General features: G+C 31.8%; 1 protein-coding gene across 3 annotated transcripts; it reads left to right on the top strand.

The window, feature by feature from the left end:
• The first annotated feature begins 1,985 nt into the window (after positions 1–1,985).
• Positions 1,986–21,016, top strand: LOC132743143 (dual specificity mitogen-activated protein kinase kinase 4-like). Of its 3 annotated transcripts, XM_060731670.1 has the most exons (15): positions 1,986–2,241; positions 4,096–4,209; positions 4,720–4,833; positions 7,516–7,627; positions 8,619–8,679; positions 9,381–9,494; positions 10,316–10,435; positions 13,339–13,362; positions 13,933–14,052; positions 14,513–14,564; positions 15,202–15,329; positions 16,366–16,443; positions 16,996–17,141; positions 17,800–17,845; positions 20,237–21,016. In XM_060731670.1, exons 1-15 carry the CDS (start codon positions 2,205–2,207, stop codon positions 20,351–20,353), a joined length of 1,383 nt encoding a protein of 460 aa, XP_060587653.1. In that variant the 5' UTR covers positions 1,986–2,204; the 3' UTR covers positions 20,354–21,016. The 3 variants fall into 3 exon arrangements, with proteins under 3 accessions (XP_060587653.1, XP_060587662.1, XP_060587669.1); XM_060731679.1 differs by lacking the exon at positions 13,339–13,362; XM_060731686.1 differs by lacking the exons at positions 4,096–4,209; positions 4,720–4,833.
• The last annotated feature ends 1,654 nt before the right edge of the window (positions 21,017–22,670 follow it).

The following is a 22,670-nucleotide window of genomic DNA, read 5'->3' as shown; positions in this document are numbered from 1 at the left end:
AGTGAACTCAAGCAGCACATACAAGTAATGTAAATTACAAAAGCAAGGTCAAAATATGCATAGATAGCCCTTACTGTGTTAGTAGTGAAAAATACTGCAAAATCAGACATAAATCGCATATAACATGGGAATTATTACCTTTATCTTGAAGCTCTTTACTTTTCTTATGAAAATCTCAGTACATTGTTCTCGACAAGTTAGATCTTTTTAAAATATTTTGGCTCATCTGGAGGCATGCAGCTTTTATGGCCTTTGGATATGCCTATAAATATTGCTGGCAAAACATTACGTGTGTGCTGTACAGGCCTACACATGCAGATAAATATTGCAGATTAGATAGATTTTAATACATTTTAGATTTACGTACGGTTTATTTCTAATGAAATAAATCAAATCAAACCGATGAAGGTGGCGAATCTTACATGACATTTTGTCTAGGTCCAAGTTTAAGTGTGCAAAAACTTGTAATGTTAATGTTGAGAGTGGCCATGACAGACTGGCAGTGTTCAAAATAAGGTACAGGCTTTTCCAAGAGATGATACGATGCGCACGCATCCTCAAAGTTCTGATAGCGCGAACACTTAATTTTCACCGGTATTTTGAAGGAAATCGGGTAATGTAGTCTTAAAACGCAACTTATATGTTTTCGCAATCATATTGTTTGCCTGTTTGACCAGAATTCGTTCTTGTATAATGTTTAAAGAAGTTCGTCTTAAGATAGTTCATAACCTTTCAAAATATTACCTAGGATTTTTTCTAAAACTTGGTCAATAATTCTTATTTATGGAGTTATATCCCGTACACGAAAACTAGGACTTTTTTCTTAAAATTCGTACAGTGCAATTTTATGATTGTCTTAAATTTTGGCATTAATCAATGGGAACGCCGAATTTAAATTTCCCATCCTTCTGGTTGAAATAATCTTATTATAATTATTCTATTACAATTGCAACCGAAAATCTTAGTGTCACTTATAACATATAAAAAGGGTATTCAGGTAATTAGGGAATCATTATCGTTGAACTTAACATGATATTGAAATCACAACGTCCTACATGTTGTATGTTAATTTCAATTAAATAATTAATTGTTTTCAGTCCACACATCTCTTAAAACCGCATGTATTTGTATTGACAGTGCCTGATTCAGTTCCAGACCTTAATTGTCAATATTAGGGTCCGTGGTTTCCATATACAGCTTCCTCTGTTGCACCGCTCGCATGCACCCACATATTCCACTCAAATAGGAACTCCTCGGCTATTATTTATATCTTATCCGAAGTTTGACGGAAAGGGCTGATTTCTGTCATCCAACAAATCTGGGACAGAAAAATACATTATTAGTCCCAGAAAAAATGTTATTTAAATTAGTGTTAATTAAACTTAGGTAGTCTTAGGTATGCTATGATAAAATATTTGTGTGCATAATTGTTTATTATTTATTAAAAAAATGATGTATTAACAAGTATGAATTTGGCACAAATTTAGTTTACCCATCTGCGTTGCATACCGATGTGGCGTGCTTTTGTAAATGCAAGTGAATCATTCGACGTTTTTAAATCTATTTGTTGCTGTTTTTACAGTATACTTACGTAAAACAATCATAATATAAATGAAAGTCAATATGTTTTTCTCACATCACTCTCCTCGTGCAGAAAAATGAAGTCATACATGTGTGAACCGGATCCTCCGCCATGGATGAATGATTTGGTTTTGACCATTTTACAACCAAGCTAAGAAATTTTATATCCTGAACATTCGCAAAAAATGGGGGAAAACTGTCCTCCAAATTACTGAGAATATATGATAAAACTCTACAATAACTACAATAATATTAGCAAAGAATGTTGAAAAAGTCAGTGAAATATAGGCATAATTCTCTTACTCAAGTCATATGAAGCGAAGCAGTTTTTCTTTTGCCTAAAATATAGAGACCGTACCTTAACGGAATATAGCTCGGTTACTTTCGGGCTGGTCTCGTGACCAACATAGAGTTAATGACGTCAAAGGGATTTTCCCGAGTAGGTTTCATTGATGAGTCATCCAGAAGAAATGATCTCCTGAGTGTAGTCATTTGTACTAACGGTAGAGGCAGTTAGCAAACGGATTGTCCAAGAAATATTCTACATTTAGGACAAGATCCCGAAATCAAAATCTCTACAGATGAACGAATTAAAGCAGATTTATTACCGTTGATAATTCAAGATGGCGGATTCTCAAAAACCGCCTGGCGATGGGCAAGGTGGGTACTCCGTGTTTACGGAAATCTTTCTGTCGCACTATTTTTGGATTCTATGAGTCATGTCATATACTATCAGTGATTGCTGTATATATCACTTATATAGGAAATAATTACTTAGCGAACAACGCTGTTTACGTAATAATTTTGAATGACAGAAATTTGATGGTCATGTAAACAAAGACAAACAAGGAAGTGTGATGACAGACAACCAAACTTCGGCTATGTCATCAGCTGTCGTCACTAACAATATGACATGTGTAGGCCTTGCTTCATTAAGTGAAGGTCAAATATTTACTTCAATATAATTATCTTTCATCTTCACTGAATTAATTTTCTAAGCTGGCGTATGATCTATTCCCAGAGCTCTCTCAATTCTCAAATTTTATGAAACATTTCTTACTACCAAATTGAACATATCACACCAAATGCTGAAAGATATTGGCATGTCCATGCATTTTCTACCCTTCTCATGTTGTAAGCATTATTTAAAGTACCACCAACAATATGTACGATATTAACGAGCATTATTTTGTAGCAATCATTTGTGGTTATAACAGTGAGAGCAGTGACAATATATTGCCTGAATAACATTTCATTTTATCAGTTATTAATGCATAATTTCCATTTCATGAGTAAAAATTTAAATACAGTGTATCCAGTACAAGACTTTTTATATTTCAATGTTAACAGTGACAGTTCATGTAGGGTGGATACCAGAAAAGCAAAACAAAAGTCAATGAATGGTATATAATCATAATGCATATTAATAATTCTGTGTTGTAATACTGGTGTTAAATTGAGTGAACTCATTAATTGCTGGCAATACATTAGTGATTTTCCTACTTAGTTATATAACAGACTCCGATAAAAGGCCTCTTCCCAATTGAAATTTTCTTTAAAATCATGCAGTTTTCCCAAAAATCTTAACTTAAACCTGCATTTTTACTTCCCAAATTAGTATTTTTAGCAATAATTTTTCCCAAAATCAAGAGGCTGAGGTCTCTTCCCTAATAGGTGAGAAAAATCACTGTTAAAACATTGACCATTGATTACCTCCTTTTTTTAGCTTTTATATGACATTTAAGGTCATGTAAATTTGATAAATTATTATGTTTATCGATGAGATTTGCTTGTTTTATATTAAGATAATGGTATATAGTTTTGTTTTAGTGTCAGTTTCAATGAGAAATATTTTGGATTGTTATAAAATTTTCTGGAACCCAAAAAATATGCTGGTATTTCAACTGTTTAGCAATGTTTTTGTGCAGGTCCCACTTACTCTGAAGGATATTAAACAAACATATTTCCTTCATACAGGTATTTTGGAAGTATTATTATTAAAAAATTTGAACAATGATTTTGTGAACTACAACCAACATTTATATACTGGTACCAGGTACCTCTAAGTCTATACACTTTAGTTTAGTTATTATAACACATATGATATAATTTGATTCCAAGCAATGGTTAAAATTTACTAGACATGTTAAATTTTTTGTTACATGTAGTTAGATGCTTTGTCAGGCTTTTTGTGACAGTGAAGTGTAACAGTAAGTGTCAGTCATTTATGAGATCTAAATACATCCTTTTTTCTTTGGATGCAATATGTAATTGCACATTTTTCATTGTTTTAGGTTTATTGTTTAAAACTGGTATTGAAAATGCTTTATCAATGTTATCCTTAATATACATGTATACTGATTGCCTTATGCAAAAAGATAAAATCGAAAATGTGAACTATGCTTGAAAATGTTAATGCTTTGTTCATTACATAAGAAATTCTGTATCATTTATTTTACTGCCTACATGTAAGTTTGATGAAAACTGTTAATGTTTACAATTTGACACATGTAGGAAAAGATGACCTTACATTATTTGCAAGAAAACCGAGGCAACCATTTGCTCTGGGTGCCTCACATGTGAAACATGTCCAAAGTGTTCCCAATGTTAGACATCTGGGCTTTTCAGGTAATAAATTGTTGGGAAGGTAAAAGTCCACAAAGTCTTCAGGACTATTTTCATGCTTGTTATATGATCTGCTTGCCCTAGTTGCCATGTCAAAATAAGGGTTTGAGAGTTAATGATATATTTAGAGCTTAGTATTGCCAACCTGGTGGCTATCTGATCCAATTAAATGAATTATTCAGACCTGACGATTTGTGAATCAAATCACGAAACACAAATTTTCAAGCATGTATATGTTTTTCCCCACAACTTTGGTTGTCCATTTTGAAATATATTCTACTTAGAAAATATGATATTCTTTTTAGAATATATAATATAATATTGTTTAAAATTGGTATTGAAAATGCATATTATAAATGTTATCCTTAATAATTACCGATTGCCTTATCGAAAATGTGAACTACGCTTGAAAATTTTTAATACTTTGTTCATTACATACAAATATTCTGCATTATTTATATTACTGCCTTAACTTGATGAAAACTGTTAATGTTTACAATTTGACACATGTAGGAAAAGATGACCTTACATTATTTGCAAGAAAACCGAGGCAACCATTTGCTCCGGGTGCCTCACATGTGAAACATGTGCAAAGTGCTCCCAATGTTAGACATCTGGGCTTTTCAGGTAATAAATTGTTGGGAAGGTAAAAAGTCCACAAAGTCTTCAGGACTATTTTCAAGCTTGTTATATCATGTGCATGCCATAGATGTCTTGTTGTCAAATATGGGTTAATGATATATCTAGAGCTGAGTATTGCCAACCTGGTGGCGATCCGATCCAATTAGTAATGATTTTTAAATAGAATCACGAAATTTCAAGCATACAATGTATATTGTTTTTCCCCCCAATTTTAGTATGCTTTTAGCAGTTTTGCCATTTTGAAAGATGTTCTACTTAGAACATAAAATAATAAATTCATGAAGAGATGTAAATATTTTTTAATTAGTAACTTTTGTCTGGAAAAATTGCTATAATTAGTGGTTATTATAAACAAGAGATTATCATATTTCTTTCAAAGTTGAAGTAATATGGCTCTTTTTCATTTAAATTGTACACCACTTTGTTTATATCAGTAAACTCCAGACAGTTTTCTGTAGTTTCTGTAATGAATTTCAACCCATATTTGACTTTAAGTTTGTAATTATGTTGTATGTTTTAGAATGTATGTTATTTTAGTGTTGTTATTTGGTAGCACTTACAATATAGCATGCATGTAAATTCTGTTGTTAAAACTCAAACTTGCAGCACTAGGTATTTAGGGATATTATTAACATTCAAATTTAAAGGATTTTGTAAGAACAACCTACTTGCGTCCCTGATGACAACACGGTTTTCATTTTTATGTGAGGCAAATGATATGCCAACAAAAACAATTGATTTGGCCAAGGGTTAAGCAGGATAGTTTAATGTACATACTAAAAATACTATCAATTTTAACAGCATTTCAACCAATGATATGGATCGCCAATCTGTTAATAATTAAAACTAGTGAAAAAATAGTGAAAAAAATGCATAATGGTTCGATAAAGAATAGCTTGTTGTCAAATACATCCAAGTAGAGTTTTTGACCCTTTGTATGTTTAAAAACAAACTGTTGAACAATTTTTATTTTAAATAACAGCATTTGGTAGATAATGATATTGAAAGTAGAATTTAGCTATTCCAGTTGACCATTGGTTAGAGGCAATGACAGCACTATATAAGAACATAGTAAACTTTGTACACATTAATTCTAGAATTGCTTTGAGCTTTTCATATGATTTGGTTGAATTCTTTTAATGTAAGGCTCTTTTTAGGCATCATTATGCGAAAGATTGAAAAAAAGCTCACATGTACATAAATAAGAATGCTTTGGAACTCACTATTGTGAAATTTGAATGGTAGTGTACCGTTTAGCTGTAATAGAAAAAGGTTATTTGTAGTTGTACCCACGTGTAAGATGGAAAAAAACCTGCATTTGCTGAGTTCCTGATAACATCTTTAATTATATAGAAACAGCATACATCTCCATGTATCTTACGGTAACAGAAATCATCTTTGTCTTAACATTCATTTTTAAAAACATATATACATGTACATTAAGTCTGTCATGTAAGATTTCTCCATTAATATTCTTCTTAAAAATTTGAATACAATTACTTGTAGAAATAAAAGAAAAACACCCAAAAATCAAAAAACTGCATTGATGATTGTCAGTGCAGAGTCAGAACAGCCTGCACTTCTGTGCAGCCTTAACATGCTTTCTTCATTTTTAGTAAATTGATATATTGAAATCCCTTAAAATTGTAATCAAATGTTCCAAAATCAAAGTCAGCTGGTCCATTACATAAATACATGTATGTTGTAAGGAATAAGTCAATTTAGTGCCATTGTAAGGATTACTGATAAGCCTGTGATCTGTGAAGGGTATTGTATTGATGTAATTATAACAGTTACATGTCTAATCTAGTCTTTGTAAAGTGTTCATATTCTAACTTGGTTGTTGTTGAATAATTAATATGTTGTTTTGTTTAGTTTGTAGTATACATGTAGATCAAAATTTAACATTTCTGACTGTCTGGAACCAGTCTGTTATATAGAATATCTATGCAAAGTGTATGAATTCTTTTCCATTTCAATTTTGTATAATAGCTTGATATCAGGCCTTTTTGCTGCAGCTTCGTTTTAATGGCTCTTTTATAATGACTACAAAAAGTATATTTTTTCCCAAACAAGAAAAATGGTGAAAATCCAAATTTGACGAATTATTGAACATTGTGTTTTTTTTCCTCCTAGAATTGCAGAAAAAAACCAGGAGACCAGATTATAGTTTCATGAATGTTGTTACATTACGTTTTTATCTCATTTGATATGTAGTTTCCTAAAGTCCACATTTTTCCCAATTTTAATGGTGTAAATTTTTTTTCCTAATTTTAATATTAAGTCTAAAAATGATGGTTAAAAAGGCCTGGATACTAAATGTTGTAATATATAATTAAGTTGTCACCTTAGTGCAGTAACAGGTTAACTCTTATTAAAATTCAATAGGAGTTAACCTATTACTGCACTAAGGTGATGATATATATCAATATTGTAGCTTATTAGTCTATTAGATAAAAAGTTTGTAAGTTAGGCATTTGCTTAAATGTTAAAGCTTTTTAAGTTTTATGCTAAAGTATGTCATTTGACAGTTGTATTTTGCTTTTAAAAAAATCTCATCATTAATATTGGTTCTGTGAACTTTTCATCAATTTAACATCATCATGATTTGACTTTATATGAATTGTACATTTTGATATACATGTATATATATTGTTATATTTTCAGATAATTCCCTTGGGATTAGATCCCGGCTTCAGTTAAATTTTAAATCACAATTAGACAATCAAAATGGCGGCTCGGCACCCACTCTCAAAAAGCTTGGATATATGACACAGATGTAAGTTTCTTTATAACTTAGAATTGATACATTTCCTTACTTATTTTATTTATGTAAGTTTTTCTAAGCACCGGAGAATCAATTTTATAAAGACTAAACGAGCCGCGCCATGACAAAACCAACATAGTGGGTTTGCGACCAACATGAATCCAGAGAAGCCTGCGCCTCTGCGCAGTCTGATCAGGATCCATGCTGTTCTCTATCAGTTTCTCTACTTGTAATAGGGTTTGTAAGCAAACAGCATGGATCCTGATCAGACTGCGCGGATGCGCAGGCTTGTCTGGTTCTATGCTGGTCGCAAATGCATTACGTTGGTTTTGTCATGACGCGGCTTAAACTATTTTTAGCTTGTCTGTTCAGGAGAAAAATTTGAGGCGCTATAGTTGTCGTTGTCATGGTGAAAAACCTTTAATGTATCCAAGTATGCAAACATTTTTAAAATAATCAATATGAAATCTGGAATACTTGCCTATCATGACAAGGTGCAAACAAGGGGCTTTATTTTGAAAGCAGTATTTTTTTAGTTATGCCCCTTTTAAACTAAGAATTCTTAAAATTTATTTCACTAATTTCTTCTTTTTGTGTGCTCAGAAAAATGAAAGAAGAAGCAAAGAGTTGTTGGTATGCCCTTGATATTTTATTTTAAAACTACTTGTCACAATGCCTTCATTAGTTGACAGATATCTTTGGAATAATGTGGCAGGGTTTTCAACCTCGGTTGATGTGGTAGCTTTTAAGGTCTTTAGTGCTGAAAAAAAAAAACCCATACATTTTCCCTTGTAGTTTGGCAGTGTCAAAAGAGCTTCAGGGAGCACCAATGTTGTATCAAAAATATTCTTCTTTTCCATTGCTGGTATAATTTTGAATAAAAGTATTTTATTGTCATGATATAAATTTATAAAATAAAACATATTTCAGCCAGGAAAGGTTCATAAAGTCACAGTGTTGCTTTAAAGATTTTTTAATCCTGATGTATAATATATAATTTCAGAGAACGGTTACGTTCACACGGTGGCCTAGAGTCATCTGGGAAGCTACAGGTCAAAGATAAGGTAAGAGTGGTTTAATTTATTAACAATACTGTACATATGATCATCATTCTTTGAGTAGTAGTAATAAAAATATGTAGCCTAGATGCCATCAGTATTGGGCGAGAACAGCCTACAAATCCATGAAGTATGACAAGGTACATATACATTTACAATAGTACTTTGACTGCTTGATTCATTGGTATTTTGATATTGAGAACCTCAAAAATAGCTATAGACTGTACCAAATTCAAAACTGGACAAGTCCGTTGTACAAAGGTTTCAGAAGATAGCTGGAATAAAGTTTGAATTCAAAGATATAGGTATTTGTAGGCCTGAAGATCTTGTTTACATCTTCTGTATGGTGGCTGAATTTTTTTGAATATAGGTTAAAAACTGTTCTATTTATACTGAAGGTTATATAAGATTTGTTTGGACAAACAGGTTCTTACTGTCAGGTACACCTCCAGAATGTAGAAACTTTATTTATGCTACATGTATATATCTACAGATCTGCGAAATTTGATAAGGTTTAAGACTGGTGTCTGACCAATGCATTTCACATGTATTTCATCTTGACTCATCAAAATTTTATAATTGACTGCCCCAGCTATGGAAGTTTGAACAAGTCTATTTTAAAACCTGTGGGGGAAATGGGTTGAATTTTGATCATTTTTCATGGTTTTAAAAGATGTTAGAAATGTTAATTATGTATTTATTTTCAGAGTTATAATTTCACAGCAGATGATTTAAAGGATCTAGGGGAGATAGGGCGAGGAAATTATGGAACTGTGAATAAAATGTTACATGAGAAAAGTGAAACTATAATGTCAGTCAAAGTAAGTTAAAACTTACTCTTTCTTCCATATAAAAACCACATTGAAATAAATGACTTCATTTTTTTCTGTCTACTTGTCGGTCTTAATGGCCGCAGTCACATGTATTAATCTTTACAAGGTTGTAGAGCTGTTGTTTTTTTTCAATTCATATAAAACAAATTAAAACAAAAGCAGAACAGCACAAAAAAATGGAAAATTGTGTTGCCTTGATTAGATCTGAGCATTTTTCAAGTATGATTCAAAGATGTGAATGAAACATAATTAAATCTTTATTTTTTACAGTGTTTTAATTATCAAAGTAGTTGTCATAGCTTAGTTATCCTAGACCATAAGTTATTTTAAGCTGTATATATAGGTTATTGAACTAAGTTGAGGATTTATCCCTTTGAAAACTTTTGGTGCTTGCATGTCCCACCATGTCAATCTGCACTGGTCTTTTTTCGAGTTTGCAAATGTTAAATTTTTTGTAAAATAGATATTGTTTCTTTACAAAGAAATTGAATATTAAGAATTGATTTCATGGGGGTTTAAAATAGACATTGACTTGTTTCAAAGACAATAAGGTGATTTATTTTCTTTTGTTTAAATCAACAAAAACCAATTCACTTATCAACGATGATAGGTTATTGCTTTTTCTTTTGGCATCATTACATTTGGTCAGGGAATGTTTCTAAATAAAAGAGAATTAAGAGACTCGTATAGGCTCATTTTTTTTTTGTTTTGTTTGGGATGTCTGGCCAAATTGTTATATAAGAGAGGATATGAGAGGGATAAATCAATTTATTGGTATATGTATATATATATATACACTGGCATTACAGAGGATACGTTCAGTGGTCGATGAGAAGGAACAAAGACAAATGCTGATGGAACTAGATGCTGTGATGAGAAGTAATGACTGTCCGTATATAGTGCAATTTTATGGTGCCCTCTTTAAAGAGGTAATGTCCTAAAGTAGTTTATATAATTTTGCAAATTCCCTGGTTTTCACTTCAAAAGATTATATTAAGTGTTGTATTATTAAGATGTTTGTATATTGTCATTTTATACTGCCCTCTTTAAAGAAGTAATGTTCTAAAGTAGTATATATATTTTTGGAATTTCTTGGTTTCTTCATCGTAAAGAATTAGTGTTGTATAATTAAAATGTTTGTATAGTGATATTTTATGGTGCCCTCTTTAAAGAGGTAATGTCATAGAGTAGTTTGTATATTTTTTTTCCAAATTTCATGGTTTCCTATTCAAAAAGATGTAATGATGTATGATTAAAATTAAGTGCAGTTTTATGGTGCCCTCTTTAAAAGAGGTAATTTCCTTTAAAGTGTACTCTACATAATGAAGTTATATAGTCCCTTTTAAAAAAAAAAAAATAAGTGATATTAAAATTTTTCATATTGCAATTTTATTGTGGCCTCTTTTTCTTAGAGTATTTCATGTTTTATGTAATTTTATGGTGTTCTCTTCAAAAAGATCAAGTGTTGTATTATCAAAGTGTTTGTATAGTGGAATTTTATGGTGCCCGGCCTCTTTGAAAGTGGTAATTATCCCCCGCCGATGGAATCGGGAGGGAGATATAGTTTTGGCGTTGTCCGTCCGTCCGTCCGTCCATCCGTCCGTCCGAATTTCGTTTCCGGAGTAGTTCTCTGCAACTAATGGCTGGAATTCAACGAAACTTTATGGGAATGTTGATCAGCATGTGAAGTTGTGCACCTGGGTATTTTCGTCTGGATATTTTTAGTATTTTTAGAGTTATTGCCCTTGACTTAGTAAAACGTCCGAATTTCGTTTCCGGAGTAGTTCTCTGCAACTAATGGCTGGAATTCAACAAAACTTTATGGGAATGTTGATCAGCATGTGAAGTTGTGCACCTGGGTATTTTCGTCTGGATATTTTTAGTATTTTTAGAGTTATTGCCCTTGACTTAGTAAAACGTCCGAATTTCGTTTCCGGAGTAGTTTCTCTGCAACTAATGGCTTGAATTCAACGAAACTTTATGGGAATGTTGATCAGCATGTGAAGTTGTGCACCTGGGTATTTTCGTCTGGATATTTTTAGTATTTTTAGAGTTATTGCCCTTGACTTAGTAAAATTTTGTAATTTTCAACTTGTGTCGCATGTAACTCAAAAAGTATTTGACCTAGAGTCATGAAACTTTACAGGAATGTTGATCAGTATATGTTGTTGTGCACCTGGGTATTTTCATCTGGATATTTTTAGTATTTTTAGAGTTATTGCCCTTGCCTTAGTAAAATTTTGTAATTTTCAACTTGTGTCGCATGTAACTCAAAAAGTATTTGACTTAGAGTCATGAAACTTTACAGGAATGTTGATCAGTATGTGTAGATGTGCACCTGGGTATTTTCGTCCGGATATTTTTACTATTTTTAGAGTTATTGCCCTTGACTTAGTAAAATTTTGCAATTTTCAACTTGTGTCGCATGTAACTCAAAAAGTATTTGACCTAAAGCAATGATACTTTACAGGAATGTTGATCAGCATGTGTAGTTGTGCACCTGGGTATTTTCGTCTGGATTTATTTAGTATTTTAAGAGTTATTGCCCTTGACTTAGAAAATGTTTGCAATTTTCAACATGTGTCGCATGTAACTCAAAAAGGATTTGACATAGAGTCATTAAACCTTATTGGAAAGTTGCTCAGCATTTTTAGTTTGTTCCTGGGGTTTCGCTTGTGGATTTATCCAGTATTTGTAAAGTTATTTCCCTTGACTTAGTAAAAACTGTTTCATTATGTTGTTATTTGATCCTTGAGTGCTTGAGTTAGAATCGACCAACTTTACAGGAATAATGATCATTATCACTAAATTACAGGAATAATGATTCACCTCACTGTGAAGCTATGAACCTGGGACTTTGCATGTGGATTTTTTCAGTTTTGTTAGAGTTATTGCCCTTGAATTACAGTAGTATAAATTTGCAATTTTCAACTTTGGGTTTGCTTGGGGATATATTCAGTATTTGTAAAGTTCTTGCCCTTTACTTAGTAAAAAGATTTTTAGTTTTCAAAAAATATTTGACCTAGAGTCATAAGATTGACAGAACAGTGGCGCGGTGGGGGCACCCGTGTCCTATGGACACATTTCTAGTTTTTATTAAAGAAGAATTAAAATGATTTGTTACAATAACATTTAAAAATATTTGAAAATTGTGAGATCCCTTCTTGATGCCTTGAAAATGGCAATGAAGTCTGGAGATTAAGATGTTTTTACATCTAGGTGAGCTATTGTGATCCCCCACCGTCCGTCGTCGTGCGTCGTCAACAATTTCTTTAAAACAACATCTCCTCAGAAATAAATGACTGCACAGCAACCAAACTTTATAGGAATGATCCTAGGGTGGTCCCCTGCAAAAGTTGATCAAATGGTTCCGGTCCTGTTGCATAAGTAGGTCACAGGGCCAGAAAAGGAGTTTCAAAAATGCAAAATTAAAAAAATCTTGTCTGAAAGTACAAGGCCTAGAGCTTTGATATTTGGTATATATGATATAACCTATAGGTCCTCTACCAAAATTGTTCAAATTTTAGCCCTGGGGTCAAAATTGGCCCCACTCCAGGGGGTCATAGATTTTCCTTATATGTATATAGTGAAAACTTCTTCTTGTTTGAAGGTACAAGGCTTCAAGTTCAAAGAATATTACAGTTTATGCCATGATTAAAATATAAATAAAGCCTTATGTCTTCAGTTGTTGTGTTAATAATAACCAGTACTCGGCGGGGGATATAAATTCAACGAATTTGCTTGTTTCCTTTAAAGTGTTTAGTTATACATAATGTAGTTTTAAAGTCCCTTTTTCAAAAAAGTTAAGCATTATTGAAATTTATTATTGCAGTTTAATGGTGGCCTCTTTAAAGAGGTAATTCATGTTTGTTGAAATTTTATTGTTTCCTCTTCTAAAAGATTAGGTGTTGGTTAAAAACATATTTATTTTTTATCAAGTGATTATACTACACATCAAACACAAAATTTATACAAAATCATGATAAAGTGGATTGAACCGGAAGCTCAAAGCTTATTGTAATTCTCTCCAGATTAGGTGCTTTATTCTTAAAATGTTTGTATATATATATATATTTTATGGTTCCTTTAAAGAAGCAATGTCCCAAAGTATTTTATTTATTTTCGGATTTCATGTTGTGCTCTTAAAATAGTGTTGTATAATTAAAAATTAAGTTCAGTTTTATGTTGCCCTATTAACAGAGGTAATTTTCATTAGAGTACTTAGATATATATTGTTCAATTTCATGGTGTGCTCTTCAAAAAGGTCGACTGTTAACTGATTTATATATTGCAATCTTATGGTTGCCTCCTTACTTTATTATTGTAGTTTTTAATTTATATAAAACATGATCTGAAGTTTATTTTTGTTGATTTTAAGAATTTGTATTTCATTTTTTATTTGTATTGTTTTTAATTCCATTTCCAGGGTGATTGTTGGATTTGTATGGAGTTAATGGACATATCATTAGACAAGTTTTATAAATTTACATATGGTCACTTAAAGTCCTCCATACCGGAGGAAATCTTAGGCAAAATAACCGTAGCAGTGAGTATATATAAATATATTACACCCTTAGTGTTTAAATTTTGTGAATTGAATGTTTTAAATACATAAAATTTTGTAAAATGGCGTTTATGTACATAGATATTTTAGGATATATGAACTTGCCTTGTTTAAAGGTGTACTAATTGTAGTGACTGTATATACTGTACTATAGGGTTACAAAACATTTTTTGGCTATAAAAAAGATTTGGGTGCTATTTTTTCATAACCTTTTTCATCAAGTAACATTCCATTTGTCGTTGTAACCCTTATTCAGGTCTAATAATTACACTTGTGCAATACATGTATGATCCTGGCTAAAATGCTTATAGTCATCATATGTCTGCAAAAATTGTGGAACGTAAACTGATGTTTTTAAATAAAATGTATTAATGAATAATAATTTTACTTGCAATATAAAGGATGATATATATAGGTATGATTTGATTGCTCTTCTTTTCAGACTGTCAAAGCTTTAAATTATTTAAAGGAAAAGTTAAAAATCATCCATAGAGGTAAGAAAAATATTTGTTGAAATTGAAAATTAACATAACAATGGTTACAGTTGCAATATTATAAATATACATGTATGCATATTTTTGCAAATAGACATAAAATCAGTTTGTCTGTAGTATTCATAATACTTTGTCACTGCATCCCTGAAATGCACAACTGCTAGAGTGTCAACCTGTAAAGGCTGGGCTTATGCTGGTCAACCACTCAGACCTCTATGTGGTGGTGGTGGTGTTTTTATTTTTTTTCTCCGGATCATGGCCAGGGCTTCCAGTAAGTTCCAAAATTTAGAAGTCAGAAAATGCAATATCTCAGATATTGGAAGTCACATTATATAGGTTAAGAAGGAAAAGTATTAGAATTTGGAAGTCACAAGTCAAAATCAAGGAGTAAAAGACTCCCAAACTTCCCTTAATGGAAGCTGTGATGGCAGTAAACCACATTGAAGCTCTAAGTTGGCCAGAATCCTGCATAAATTTCCTAAATGTACAAGGTTGTGTAAAGTGTTAGCTTGATCAAAGTGCCGCATACTCACATATTCAATCAATGTTGACTTGAATACATTTCCTTTGTATTCTTATTAAAAGTAAAAACATGTTGCATTTCAATTCTTCACAAACAAAATCTTATATATTTCAGATGTAAAGCCATCCAATATATTATTGGACCGAAAAGGAAATATTAAATTATGTGATTTTGGCATTAGTGGTCAGCTGGTTGACTCAATAGCCAAAAGTCGGGACGCCGGATGCAGGCCATACATGGCGGTAAGCTGAAACTGAAATTTTTTCTATGACATTTTTAGCTCACCTGTCACAAAGTGACAGGGTGAGCTTTTGTGATAGCTTTTCGTCTGGCGTCCGTCCGGCGTATGTCCGTAAACTTTTACTTTAAATGACATCTTATTAACCACTGAGCCAATTTCATCCAAACTTCACAGGAATGTTCCTTTGGTGGTCACCTTTAAAAATTGTTCAAAGAATTTAATTCCATGCAGAACTCGTTGCCATGGCAACCAAAAGAAAAAACTTTAAATATCTTCTTTTAAAAAACCGAAAGAGCTAGAGCTTAGATATTTGACTTGAAACATCTTCTAGTGAGTGTCTACTAATTTTATTCAAATAAAAGCCCTGGGGTCAAAATTGGCCCCGCCCCAGGGGGTCATTGATTTTCCCTATATGCATATAGTAAAAACTTAAAAAATCTTCTTTTAAAGAACCCAAAGAGCTAGAGCTAAGATATTTAGCATGAAACATCTTCTAGTGAGTGTCTACCAAGTTTGTTCAAATAAAAGCCCTGGGGTTTAAACTGGCCCTGCTCCAGGGGCCTATATACAGTGAGCGACCTCCGGGCCATCATGGCCCTCTTTAATATTCAATAAGTAATTTTAATAAACCATAAAAGAAAACAGCATGTTAGGCATTTCATGTTTTTAAGTTTTATATAAGAAAAAAAGAGGACTTTTCTTCACCAACCCAACTCTCCTTTCTCTGGATTTTTTTTTTATATGTGTCAGACCCTAAGCATCAACCATTTTGCACAGAACCTATTGCTTTGTAGATCAGAATACTTATTTTGTGACAATCCTCCAGATTTCCATTTATTAGATTAAAAGATTTGGTTGTTTTCACACCAGGTATTGCTTTGAGTTTCATGTAAACTTTATTTTTTGTATCCTTTAAACTTTATTTTTTGTATCCTTTAATTTTATTTTTGTTTTTTTTTTTTTTTAAATTCAAGTATTTGGAACAGAAAGTATTTTTTAGCCAATTTCAAGTATTTTCAGCCAATTTCATATTTCAGCCCGAAAGAATAGATCCTCATCACTCAAGTCGAGGATATGATGTACGATCTGATATATGGAGTTTAGGGATCACCCTGGTAAGTGCTGTTCATGTATTTTTTTTGCAATTTCCCCTAAAAGCAATTAATGGTTTTGTCCAGATTGAAAGATGGGTAAGTCTGCTTAAGATTTTCAGCAGGAACAGGGTTTAAGCAGACGTCAAGATTCAGACTGTTGGTATGAACATTTTAGATTTTTTTTTACATGAAAAATGTTTGTTAAATGTACATATATAATTATTTGGAAAGGCAAAAGCAATATGTTTCCAAAAAATTTTGGGAGACATATTGGTTTTGCCTTTGTTATCCGTCCGTCCATCTGCATTAAGCTTGTCCGGCTTTCACAAATCAAACTTAGATTACATACGTAGGAGACATTTTTTTGTGACAGAAACCCCTTCTAGTTTATGTTGACTTGAAACATTTATTATCCAATGAAATCACCTTGATTTAAAGATCCATTACGGTGTAGATGACAGGGCAGAATTATAATGTGAAGAATTGTAAATTCAGTCATATTTTTAATAAAACTTGATAAAGATTTTATTTGTAGATTTTCGTAGCTTTGAATATATCTTGTTGATATTTTAGATGGAGTTAGCCACAGGGAGGTTCCCGTACCCCAAATGGAATAGTGTTTTTGATCAGTTAACTCAAGTTGTTCAAGGTCCCGCACCGCAGCTCAACCCCTCAGAGGGACGATTCTCAGAGGAATTCCTTAACTTCCTAGGTGCATGGTAGGTGTACAAACAATTATTTATATCTTAATCTGAAGATGGTAGTAACTGTTGCTGATACCAAACACTTGCATCTTTGTTTATAGCTCAGTCCCAAACACATGTATATACATGTACATGAAAAATCTCATTTCAGCTAGCAGAATGTTTAGGTTAGTGAAAATCATATTATAAATTTGTATGCAGTTTAAATGAGTTCTGGCAACCAAAATAAGTCTCTTAACCAGTACTGGTGTCATATGAGGAAATGTGGTTGTGACTTGAGGCTCACACCTATAACCCTTGGTTTGTGAGGTGGTTCCATTAGTAACTTTGATTGAATTCTTTTGTTATTTACAGTAGTTTCAATAGTAATTTTTGCTGAATTCTTTTCAATATTTAAAGATTATGATATCAATAGCATTGGTCTATCAGAACTGTGGCTGTTATAGAAAATACTTTATTACAAAATATAAATAGCTCATACATATTATAGATTGTTTTATATCTTTAAATCTTTATACCTAAGATCATCATAGTTTTATATATGAAAATGTTTAATTACTACTTTCTGTTGTTTTTGTCAACTCAAATTTTGTTCAATTGAATTTTAAAACCATCTTGATAATTAAGCATGTACGTGTGTAGTATAAGAAGAAAACGTTTTTTTTTATTTCAGTTTGACTAAAGAAGAAAGACAAAGGCCAAAATATAACAAGTTATTGGTGAGTCTGAAATTCTTTTCACTTACTTTATATATTTTTTGTACAATAGATAAAGCCCAAGATAATTATGTTGAATTTGAAATAAACTCGGACACAAAGTAAATATTTAAGATCTTTTTATGTAAGAAACAAATGTTCATGATCTGTTTTATAGGAAGGAAACTGTTCTCGGTTAACATATGGGTTATCATTTCTTATGAAAAAATGTTTTGTTAACATAGGAAAGTTATCATTTCATATGGGAAAGTATTTAGTTTACATAAAAAGGTTATCGTTTTCTATGTGAAAATGTTTTGTTAACATTGGAAAGTTATCATTTCATATGGGAAAGTATTTAGTTTACGTAAAAAGGTTATCATTTTCTATTTGAAAATGTTTTGTTAACATAGGAAAGTTATCATTTCATGGGAAAGTATTTAGTTTACATAAAAAGGTTATCGTTTTCTATGTGAAAATGTTTTGTTAACATAGGAAAGTTATCATTTCATATGGGAAAGTATTTAGTTTACATAAAAAGGTTATCGTTTTCTATGTGAAAATGTTTTGTTAACATAGGAAAGTTATCATTTCATATGGGAAAGTATTTAGTTTACATAAAAAGGTTATCGTTTTCTATGTGAAAATGTTTTGTTAACATAGGAAAGTTATCATTTCATATGGGAAAGTATTTAGTTTACATAAAAAGGTTATCGTTTTCTATGTGAAAATGTTTTGTTAACATTGGAAAGTTATCATTTCATATGGGAAAGTATTTAGTTTATGTAAAAAGGTTATCATTTTCTATTTGAAAATGTTTTGTTTACATAGGAAAGTTATCATTTCATACGGGAAAGTATTTAGTAACAATAAAAGGTTATCATTTTCTATGTGAAAATGTTTTGTTAACATAGGAAAGTTATCATTTCATGGGAAAGTATTTAGTTTACATAAAAAGGTTATCATTTTTAGCTCGACTATTCGCAGAATAATCGAGCTAATGCAGTCACCCATTTGTCGGCGTCGGCGTCGGCGTCGGCGTCCCTGTGGTTAAGTTTTTGTATGTAAGCTGGTATCTCCATAACTACTGAAGGGAATGGATTGAAACTTCACACACTTGTTCTCTGTGATTATCTAAGATGATTGGCACAAGTCCCATAACTCTGATTTGCTTTTTTTCATAATTATGCCCCTTTTTCGACTTAGAAATTCTTGGTTAAGTTTTTGTATGTAAGCTGGTATCTCCATAACTACTGAAGGGAATGGATTGAAACTTCACACACTTGTTCTCTGTGATTATCTAAGATGATTGGCACAAGTCCCATAACTCTGATTTGCTTTTTTTCATAATTATGCCCCTTTTTCGACTTAGAAATTCTTGGTTAAGTTTTTGTATGTAAGCTGGTATCTCCATAACTACTGAAGGGAATGGATTGAAACTTCACACACTTGTTCTCTGTGATTATCTAAGATGATTGGCACAAGTCCCATAACTCTGATTTGCTTTTTTTCATAATTATGCCCCTTTTTCGACTTAGAAATTCTTGGTTAAGTTTTTGTATGTAAGCTGGTATCTCCATAACTACTGAAGGGAATGGATTGAAACTTCACACACTTGTTCTCTGTGATTATCTTAGATGATTGGCACAAGTCCCATAACTCTGGTTTTTTTTTTTCATAATTATGCCCCTTTTTCGACTTAGAAATTCTTGGTTAAGTTTTTGCATGTAAGCTGGTATCTCCATATCTACTGAAGGGAATTGATTGAAACTTCACACACTTGTTCTCTGTGATTATTTAAGATGATTAGCACAAGTCCCATAACTCTGATTTGCTTCTTTGCATAATTATGCCCCTTTTTCGACTCATGAATTCTTGGTTAAGTTTTTGCATGTAAGCTTGTATCTCCATACTTACTGAAGGGAATGTATTGAAACTTGAAGAGTTTGTACCTTTTCGGACAATTTTATGTATTCATATAGGTAAGCATTATTATACTCAATGAAACACCCTTGTGACAAATTTTCGAATAGTCGAGCGTTACTGTCCTCCGACAGTTCTTGTCTATTTGAAAATGTTTTGTTAAAATAGGAAAGTTATCATTTTATGGGAAAGTATTTAGTTTACATATAAAGGTTATCATTTTCAATTTGAAAATGTTTTGTTAACATAGGAAAGTTATCATTTTCTATTTGAAATATGATCAGAAAGGAAAGTGCTTAGTAAACATATGAAAGTTATCATTTTTATGGGGAAAAAAATTTGGTTAAAATATTAAGGTCATCATTTCTTACATGAAAATATTTTGTTAGCATAGGAAAGTTATAATTTTTTATGGGGAAAGTAATGGGTGAATTTGTTATTTTATCGATAACTGTTTTGATAACACATGTTATTGTTTGACTCTATTCATAGGAGCATCCATTTATAAAGCGATACCAGGAGCTAGAGGTGGACACTGCTACTTATTTTAATAGTGTACTAGATCAAGTGAAAGACTCTTCACTTTTAGAATTATCACAATCGTCATAACATTGGTGGACGAGTAGGGACAACCTTCTTCAATCAACATTCAGTATATATATTTATATGTATCATCCAATTTTATACAGGAGACAACATTATTACACATTTGATGATTAGTCATATAAAAAGAAAAAAAGTTTCGTGTAGTTATGCAGGTCAGCATTGAGTAAATACAGGTCCGAGTTTTTTTGCCATGTAAACTATTAAGGTGTTAGGTCAAAAATTGCATGGCACTGAAGGTGAAACCTTTTTTTTTTTTTAATTTCCATGAATGATATAGAAAATACAACCAGAGCTGTGGTTATTTTACTTTGCTTGGGTAAAATTCAGTCGAGCTAAAATGGTACATTGAAAACATTTTTTCGATCCCCTTTGTGTTTTTATTACTTTTTTATTTGATTCAGATAGACTAAAATGAAAAAAAATTGAAGACATTATCCAACCCCTTTTGTTTTTTTACAATTTTTTGTATATCTTTTGTGATAATATATTTTCGCAATGCTAATCATTATGAATATATAGGACATATACAATGTATTACAATTTACACCATCAGTATCGCAATGTTCCAATGTTATAATGATCATCACGAGTAATACAGTACACAATGGTTGCCATGTGTGGCTTGAAGGGAGAAGTGTCAGCTGTGAAGTTATACGGGGGCTGTGAAGCTGTGAAGTTATACGGGGGGGCTGTGAAGTTATACGGGGGCCGTGAAGTTGAACGGGGCGCTGTGAAGTTATACGAGGAAAACTTTACTGATTGCTGGCTGTGGACATGTCGATTCAGGGACATTTTGGTCGCCTTACATTCTGCTAAACACTCAATAAGCCCTTCTCTTTGGGACGTTCATGCTAGTATGTTACCATATTGGTGATAAAAGGTCAAACTTTAGTCTGGATGAATATGTCATCCGCTGAGAAAAAGTCTCCCTTTTCAAACAAATAATGGACATAAAGAAAAGAAGATGTCACTTAAAAACTTTCAAAAATATTAAGGAAATCTTCCTAGGTTTATGACTGCATAAAAATCAGGTTTGGTAACTGAGACTGAGAAGAGAGAAAGAGTTAATGTCAATATTTTAATTGAAATCTACAAATATGATTCCTACAAAGAAATTTAGTTCTTTTACAAGATTTTAGCACTTTCAAAATGGTCTGTGCAGTATATTAAAAAAAGCTCCTTGTGACTTAAAACAGAATTGATTTTTTTTTTGTAAAAATAAATCTATTGCATTGATAAGATTTTCATAGCTATATTATACTGTGTAATTTAAACCTTGTACTGCTATATTTTTTAAAATGGACTTGTCCAGCTTCTGTGTATAGAACTGTCCATTATCAATTTAGGGATAATATGATTAAAGTTAGTATAAAGCCTGGTCAGACTGAACAGATGTGAGTCTGGCGCTATACTGTTGGCAAAGGCTTATCACTTTTGGTTTCAGTAGGGTAAAGGGTTAAATCTTGGCTAGTTTGGACAATTATTTTCGTGGGATTTTAAGGGAGATGGATTTATTGAGTGTCTCATAGACCATTCCAGTGTTAAACTGCTTTTTTGTTCAATTTTAAGAATGATAGAGTCTGACTAGATGTCTGTCTGTCCATCTGTCTGTCTGTTACACTCCACACCATGAATCTATTCTTTCTGACAACAACATTTTATAAGTAATAATATCTAATAGGTTAAAGCAACATGCCTTAAGATTCATGCTAATTTTCATGAAAATTTTGAAAATGTATTTATAATTAAAATATTGTAAAGAAAACAAAAAAGTAATTTACATGTTGCAAACAGCACTTACAGTCCATGTAAATTACCAAAAAGTGGTCAAAATATGCAAAAAATATACAGAAGAAATATGGTGATAAAAACAGCCATTATTTACATAAAAAATTACTTAAATCTTTTTACTTTTCTAAATATCATAGTACATTTTCTCAAGTTTGAATTTCTTGAAATATTTTGACTCATGGGAGGTATGCAGCCTTCAAATATATTGAGAGAAAAATAAAAAAAATTCTTAGAAAGTGTCCATTAGTATATATGTTTTATACATTACATTATACATGAGTTATAGATAAACATTTTCATGAATGAATTTTACATCTGATCCTGTACATGAAGAATGTTTTATCCTTTTTTTTCGGCTTTGATAAACAGAAATAAAATCATGCAGTTATATATTTTATATGTAATGTACTGATATTTTCCTCACAGAATTTAACATCTGATCCTGTACAGTGCAGAACTTTTTTTTCTTTCCGCTGGACAGGTACACAATCATGCAAAGATGAAATGATTTTGTTCTATAAATTTGTAT

The sequence above is a fragment of the Ruditapes philippinarum genome, unplaced genomic scaffold (genome assembly GCF_026571515.1).
Source record: "Ruditapes philippinarum isolate M1 unplaced genomic scaffold, ASM2657151v2 ctg1226_1_1_1_1, whole genome shotgun sequence".
Lineage (NCBI taxonomy): Eukaryota > Metazoa > Mollusca > Bivalvia > Venerida > Veneridae > Ruditapes > Ruditapes philippinarum.
The sequence above is the reverse complement of the archived record's forward strand: the minus strand, read 5'-3'. Positions and strand labels throughout refer to the sequence as shown.